The sequence below is a fragment of the Gracilinanus agilis genome, chromosome 1 (genome assembly GCF_016433145.1).
Source record: "Gracilinanus agilis isolate LMUSP501 chromosome 1, AgileGrace, whole genome shotgun sequence".
Taxonomy (NCBI): domain Eukaryota; kingdom Metazoa; phylum Chordata; class Mammalia; order Didelphimorphia; family Didelphidae; genus Gracilinanus; species Gracilinanus agilis.
The window spans coordinates 19323072-19331167 of NC_058130.1; the positions used below are offsets into that span (position 1 = coordinate 19323072).

Here is an 8096-nt window from a genome sequence, read left to right on the forward strand (position 1 = left end):
TCTCTCTCTGTCTCTCTCTCTCTCTCTGTGTGTGTCTCTGTCTCTTTCTCTCTCTCTCTCTGTCTCTCTCTCTCTCTGTCTCTCTCTCTGACTCTCTCTCTGACTCTCTGTCTCTGTCTCTCTGTCTCTCCCTCTTGTCTCTCTCTCCCTCTCTGTCTCTGTCTCTGTCTCTCTCTCTCTCTGTCTCTCTGTCTCTCCCTCTGTCTGTCTCTGTCTCTGTCTCTCTGTCTCTCTCTCTCTGTCTCTCTGTCTCTCTCTCTCTGTCTCTCTCTCTCTCTCTCTGTTTCTGTCTCTCTCTCTGTCTCTGTCTCTCTCTCTCTCTGTCTCTGTCTCTCTGTCTCTCTCTCTGTGTCTCTGTCTCTCTCTCTGTCTCTGTCTCTCTGTCTCTCTCTGTCTGTCTCTGTCTCTCTCTCTGTCTCTGTCTCTGTCTCTGTCTGTCTCTGTGTCTGTCTCTGTGTCTGCCTCTCTCTGTCTCTCTCTCTCTCTCTCTCTGTCTCTCTCTCTCGTCGCTGCCTAGATATCGGTGGAACATACGGGCTGTCCATCTGCTCGCTCCAGCTCTCATCGTGCAAGTACTGGTGGCTTGTTGTTGTTTTCTCGTTCCAGCAGAAAACCAGGCCAAGAAAGTTTCTGCCCCATGGAAGGTGGGAGGGAGCCGGCTTTCTGGCCGGGCGGTGCGTGTTTGTAGCTGCAGCCCATTTTGCCTTCTAAGGAAGGGCCGCAGATTTGTCCAACAAGCACGCACGGCCGGACAGCTTTTATCTGTGGAACGAGGGCCCCTGAGGAGGACTAGCGTGGAGGGGAGGAAGGCCAGAACTGGATTGTGCCATAAATGAGTGTCTCCCGCGTAGATAGCTTGGTTTGAAGCTGCTGAAACAAGCAGAGGCTTTGGGGGAGTTCGGTCAGCGGAAACCCATCCTTCCAGGCACAAGAATCCGCCTCATTGGAGGTGGCGATGTTGGTGCTCCCCCCGCCCAGGCTGGGAAACTCACAGAAGCGGGTTGGGGCCCTCTCTTGGTACCCGAAAAGTGGGAATTTTTTCTTTCTCTTTTATAGAGTGTTTACAGCACCCGATTGTAAAATTGGGGCTAATATTGGGTCAGAGGCTACAGAGTTCTTGCATGTTTTCGGGGTCTGCCAGTCTTCAAATGGAGTCTGAGGCTTCCCCAAAGCGCCCCCAGAATTCCCACCTAAGTTCTTAGGCCGCCATACAATATATCAAAGCCGAGATGAGGAAAGTCACACTGTAGAAGGGAAACCTTCTGAACCTGAACTTTCTGATCCAGTCCAACGGGCCTCCCGGCCTTTCTTTTTCCGACGGCCTTCATCGCTCACCCTCACGCCTCTATTCAGTTTGGAATGGTCTGTCTGTTCCCTCTCCCACCTCTTAGAATCTCTACCTGCCTAACTAGACTTAAGGGCTGCTTCCTATTAGAGTCCTTCCTTTGATCTCTTCCACCCCAAAATTAATGCATATACTAAACATACATACATGTATGTGATGTGGATGCGGATATGTAAGTATGATCATGTTAATGGCATTTCCATGAATGTATGTAGGCTGCCTGGGAGCAGAGACAACTTATTTGATTGTTGTCCTTATATTCCCACTTCCTAGCACAATGTCCCACATTTTTTTTTTAAACCCTTGTACTTTGGTGTATTGTCTCATAGGTGGAAGATTGGTAAGGGTGGGCAATGGGGGTCAAGTGACTTGCCCAGGGTCACACAGCTGGGAAGTGGCTGAGGCCGGGTTTGAACCTAGGACCTCCCGTCTCTAGGCCTGGCTCTCAATCCACTGAGCTACCCAGCTGCCCTGTCCCACATATTTTGCAGGTGCTTTAATAAGTGTTTAATAGGGGGCAGCTGGGTGGCTCAGTGGATTGAGAATCAGGCCCAGAGAGGGGAGGTCCTGGGTTCAAATCCGGCCTCAGACACTTCCCAGCTGTGTGACCCTGGGCAAGTCACTTAACCCCCATTGCCTAGCCCTTACCACTCTTCTGCCTTGGAGCCAATACATCCAGTATTGATTCTAAGATGAAAGGTCAGGGTTTTAAAAAAAAAAATAAATGAATGAATGCTTACTAATGGCCCAAATGATTTGTATTAAAATGGCAGTCAGTTCTGCCCCTTACTACCTTCCTGACCTTGGGCAAGTCTCTCCTTACCTACTCTGTAAAGTGAAGGGATTGGAAGAAGCGAGCCCTAAATTCCCTCCCCCTCTCTATCTATTATTTATGGAGTTGGTAGAGCTTTGAAGATCTCCTGTCCAACCACAAGGAGCCAAATCCTCAATTCCTTGCATATCCCAGAATCCTTCTTTGTTCCCGGACAAGGTCGGAGCCCAGTAAGGATTTGCCAACTGAATGGTTCTGACTAATCTCGGAATCTAGGCTTGTAAGCCCAAGCTAGGCTGCATGGTCAGAGGAAAGACTGACAAATGGGTCATTGCAAAGCTTCTCGACGCATTTGTTGTCATTCAAAATGTTAAGGCAGCAGCTGGGCCATGAAGGAAGAAGATGGCTGGGCATCTACTTGCCAGGGTTAAACATTCATTCCATTTTTACTCCCTGCTTCTCTCTCCTTTCAGCATTTGTGATCTGCTGGAGTCCCTACTTCCTTTTTGATATTCTGGACAACTTCAGCCTCCTCCCTGAGACCAAAGAGCGCTTCTATGCCTCAGTGATCATCCAAAACCTGCCAGCCCTGAATAGCGCCATCAACCCCCTCATCTATTGCCTCTTCAGCAACAGCCTCTGCTACCCCTGCAGGTCAGAACAATGGTGGCATCCTGACTTGCCAGCCCTTGGTTCCTGCCTCAGCCCTTTCATCTGGCCATTGCCTTATTAGAGCTTCCCGATGGCCACCAGATATGATGAGAGCACCCCTGTTTTACATACAAGGAAACCCAGGCTCGGAAAGTTAAGTGACTTCTTCAAGGTCACCTTGTGATTAGTAGCAGAACCAAGGATTAGAGCCACCTGGGCCATCTTGACTTCTAGTCCTAGGGACTTCCCATCAAAGATGTTGCTGCTGGCCCTCTGATCAATGGAAAATCAGTATGAACTAAAGGGAAAATATGAAAGACAGCTAGATTTAGAATAAGGTCCTGAGGGGGCAGCTGGGTAACTGAGTGGATTGAGAGTCAGGCCTAGAGCCAGGAGGTCCTAGGTTCAAATCTGACCTCAGACACTTCCTAGCTGTGTGACCCTGAGCAAGTCACTTCACCCCTCATTGCCTACCCTTACCACTCTTCTGCCTTGGAGCCCATACACAGTATTGACTCTAAGATGGAAGGTAAGGGGTTAAAAAAAAAAGAATAAGGTCCTGAGTTTAGATCCTGACTTTGCCACGTGTCTATGTCTTAAACCCCTAGACTCCTCCAAGGCTCGGCTCAAGTGTTACCTTTTTTTTGAATCCTTTCTTGATTCCCATATCTGCCAGCAACCTCACTTCGGAACTATTCTGCATTCCCTTATTTATGTGAACCCCCGGGAAAATATGAGCCCCTCATGGCCATAAGAACATAGAATCGGTTTTAGAGCAGAAAAGGACCTTATAGATTTCATCAATTCTAGTCACCTCATTTTACAGTTAGAGAAACTGAGGCTCAAAGAGATTGCTCAGGATCCCATATCTAGGAAGCATCTGAGAAGAGTCAAACTCAGAACTTTCTGGCTGGGTCTCAAAGACCTGAAGGCTTTTATATTATCTCTAAGCTAAGAAGGAGCCAACTCTTGTTTTTTTTTTGTTTTTGTTTGTTTGTTTGTTTGTTTTTTTAATTTTTTTTAAACCCTTAACTTCTATGTATTGGCTCCTAGGTGGAAGAGTGGTAAGGGTGGGCAATGGGGGTCAAGTGACTTGTCCAGGGTCACACAGCTGGGAAGTGTCTGAGGCCGGATTTGAACCCAGGACCTCCTGTCTCTAGGCCTGGCTCTCCATCCACTGAGCTACCCAGCTGCCCCCGGGAGCCAGCTCTTGTAATAGGCCACTTGCCCCCAGTGTGAGAAAGGAAAGGGGTCACAGTGGCAAAACACAAGGCAAGGCCTAGGTGAGGAACTATCCAATCCCTCCCAAAATTAAAGAAAAAGCAGAAACAATCCAGGGCCACCCACTGAGGGAATGAGGGCCAAGGACTGTGCATAATCAAGTAGAGATTACATATAGTAGGTGCTTAATAAATGTTTGGTGAATGAATGAAAAAATGAATGCCTCCATTTCCTTATAGTCTTGGTTTAAAGCACATCTTTGGCATTTACCACCTGGGTATCCTTGGATAGCTTAATTTACTTCCCTGTGTCTCAGCTTGCTCATCTGTAAAATGAGGCATTTGGACTAAGTAGGGCCTTCTGGATCTCCATGAACGATTTTACCATTCTCTACCTGTTACCCAGATAGAATTAATTTTTCTTTTCTCATTTTGCTTCCTCTAGGGAAAGAAGGAATGCTCGAGGTACTTTCCAAGATAAAACAGAGAGGCATGAGATGCGCATGAGGCCCAAGCCAGAATTCATTTAGCAGGGAGGTCAGTGGGGGTAAGAGGGCGAGGGAGAGTGGCTGCTAAGAAGCTAGGCTCAGTGAAGCAACCTTCTCATTGTCCATCACCAGCGGGACAGGAGCTGGAAAATGCCTCAGACACTCCTCCACCATCTCTTCCATCCGTCCCAGTGAGCTCTGTCAAATGAAGATCTGTGTCCTGGTCGCTAGCACAGAGCAGCACTGGCTCACAGGAAGTCACTAATAAAACATCAAAAGGAGCAGGACTTCTTTCTGTCCCCACATCACACTTTATTGGCCTTTCTGCCTTCCTCCTCCCTTGCCAGTGCTTTAGAGGATGGAGGTAAAGAAGGCGGAGAAGTCAGGAGAGATGAGGCAAGGAAAGAAAGATCTGTTTCTTTAAAGCCATCATTCAACAGCCACAGCCTAAGCATGGTTTGTCTTCCAACCATGGCCACTGGTTTCTATTGAAGGACTGTCGGGATCCACCTTGGCTCGTGGGTTGGTTTGTAGGCAGCAGCTACGGCATCTTGTTCTGCTGACCATTGATGCTGGAGCAGAAGTGGCAATGACTGTGGTAGAACCAAGACCATTCTTGCCAGAGGAGAACAGTAAAAAAGCCAGAGAATTAGAGGAAAAGAGAGTCTCGGGATGGGTATAAAAGGCTTTGAGATCTTGCCCAGATCTGGAAAAGAAGTGGAACTCAGAGTGGTCCTCTCACCATCTCCATTCTCCAGAAGGAACACTCCCACTGCTTTGGGCGTCTCCTCCCCAATGTCTCAGGGAAGCCTCCCCATCGAGACCGAACTGAGCTTTCCTCTCACACCTGCCTGAACTTGCTGGCTTGCTGTTAACACTTCTTCTACCCTCCCAAGCTGCATGCTACGAGACCTTCTCTACCGAAGCCCACGCGTCGTGCAGCTGTACCCGTCGTTTCACTTGTTCTGCCCGTCGGGAGATTTCCACTCATCACCTTAATCCAAGTGGGACATGGTTAAGAATTTGGGAAGAGTTGTTTAATCCTTTTATTGTCAAATCTCTTCCCCTACAAGGAAATGGAGCAAACGTTGCTCGATTATGTATATGGATCACCACCTACGGGCACAAGCATGAGCGTTTTATTTTTAGCATTGCACGGATTCCTGACATTAAAGTCTCCTTGGTGTAACCCTCCTTACCCAGGATGCAGCACTTAAATCTCCTCCTCCTGCTGGTGCTGCTGCTCGAGTGGAGTCATTAAGTGTTGGACATATTTTAACAGCGCCCTGTCCTTGATGATGGTGTAAGCCCAGGGATGGCATATTTAAGGTCAAGGTGGCATTTCTAGCTTGAACTCCTCTTGTCCCATCTGTGCATGGGGGAAAGAACATCCGTTGAAGTCTAAAATTGGAGTCTTCGGCCACCATCTGCCCAGAGGGGTTTTGCCAAATTTGAAAAATCTGAGACTAGTTTTCAGGTTTTAAAACTCATGGATGGAAACCACTCGGTTGGACTCGGGTGACCCCACTGGCCAAAAGTTGCTTTTGTTTATTCATGAGAACGGTCCATCCCTTGGCTGTAGATCATAGCTCTCCGTAACAGATGCATGGAGTCCTTTTCAAACCCTTTGCATGTATCTGGGCCAATTAACAATCAAGGGCTGGAACATGCCTTTAGACTGCGAGGTCGGAGATCTGCTTACTCTGCCTTCATCGCCATTGCAGACGTCCCACAGCTCGGTCGAGTCTCCACGTACGAATGGCCTTTCCCGCCTCGCTCGATGATCGGTTGGCTTTGCAAGTTAATGAGAGTGTCTTTGGGAGCGCCTTGCATGCCGCAGATAAAGTCAACCATTGTGACGGTTGCTGTTCCTAAAATATTGTAGCTGCTATCGCTGCACAGCAAGCGGTGGCGAATAAGACAAGCCCGCGGGATGCTGTGATAAACTGCCTGGTTAAAATGGAAAGGACTTTGGACAGAGCTGGATTGTGGAAGTAGAGTTTGTTTGCTGAACTAATGATGGGGGTAGATGCATGTTAGAGCTCCGATTCTGCCTACCTTGGGAACTCCCATCAATACAGCTCACAACCAACCGAAGAATCAGTGAGCTCAGTGGGTCATTTGTTCCCATTTTAAAGGTAGAAGAGAGCCTGGAATTCATCTGGTCTACCCTCATTTTATGGATGAGGAAACTGACACAGAGAAAAGACTTGCCCACAGTCACGTGGAAAATATTCTAGAAGACCCAGTGGCTCCAAATGCCAAATCCTGTGCTCTTCCCACTGTCGGGCTGCAATCTGTAAATTGTCAAGCTTTCTGAGGCACAGAGAAGGTCAGTGACTTCCTAATGGTCACACGGTGACAGAGGCAGGATCTGATCTCTGGTCATCCCAACTCCAAGCCCAGCACTTACTCCACTGTATCATGCAGGTTCCATGCCTGGCTTTTTTTAGCCTGGACCTACAATTTTGACCTGAACCTACCATAAGGAGTTCCTAGTTCAGAACTTCTTCTACCAATGCAGAGCAACACCTCTGCACTTTGAGTATTCAATAGTTATTTGAGAAACCAGAGATTAAGTGACTAGCCCAGGGTCACATAGCCAGTATGTGTCAGAGGTCAGATTTCGATCTGTCTTCCTGGATTCTAGGAGAGTTTTCTACCCATTACTTGGTATACTACCTCTTGCCAAGGTAATTAGGGAATTTTGTTGTTGTTCAGATATTGTTCAGCTCCATGGCTATTCATGGGGTTTTCTTGGCAAGGATACTGGAGTGGTTTGCCATTTCCTTCTCCAGTGGATCCAATGGATCCTTTTTTGGAATAATGGAAACCATTTATTTTATTCCATGAAAAGACATCGTCCCTCTGCTGCTTACCAGCTGTAGCAAGTGACTACCCCAGTGGCAGGCTTTTCCTACCATACCACCCTGCTGCCCCTGCAGGATGCCTAGAGCTGCTAGACTAAACTTTAGGGAGCCCCTAAGCACTGCCCACCCTGAAGTACTATTCAAGCAGGCACATTTGTTTGTAGTTATCACTACTTCAATATAAAGCTCATTCAAAATGAAGACAAATAGTATTTTCACAAACAAGTCTTCAGTACTTCAAAAGCTGTCTAATCTTATCAGCAAACACTCCGCCACCCTCACCCCAGCCACCCTTTTCTCAGTTATGAAGAACTTTTTGACAATAGGTCCCTTTAAATTTAATTCAAGCCAGGCCTCCACCTATAAATGCAGACCATCTCAGGGCCTGTCACCAAAACCTTCCCAGTTCTGCTGGCCTTGATTGATTGGGCTCCTCTGGAAGACATTGAAAAGCTGGGGATCCCCCCCCCAACTTCGTGCCACAGTGAAGCCAGGGAGGGGCGCTTCTGCCAGCAGACACTATGGCAAGTCTTGTTCAGCAAAGTTTGGCAAAGCCAGACAGACAGCTGGCCCGCCGTGTGATGGCTCTTCTCGCCCCTCAACGTGCTCAGAGATGCCCATCCGACACGTGGTGAGACCTTATTCCCCCATGACGAGAAGTCGTTAAGGTCTCTTCCAACCGCACAACTGTACGATTCTCTTCATGATAATCCCTGGAAAGAGTGCACATCCCTGTGTGCAGAGTTAAAG

General features: G+C 47.9%; 1 protein-coding gene across 1 annotated transcript in view; it reads left to right on the forward strand.

The window, feature by feature from the left end:
* NPSR1 (neuropeptide S receptor 1) overlaps positions 1-4518 on the forward strand; it is a 182620-nt gene extending 178102 nt beyond the window's left edge. Inside the window, exons 8-9 of the mRNA XM_044675626.1 lie at positions 2591-2771; positions 4434-4518. Of these exons, the coding sequence (XP_044531561.1) occupies positions 2591-2771; positions 4434-4518 (266 nt within the window). The remainder of the gene's footprint in view (positions 1-2590; positions 2772-4433) is intronic.
* The last annotated feature ends 3578 nt before the right edge of the window (positions 4519-8096 follow it).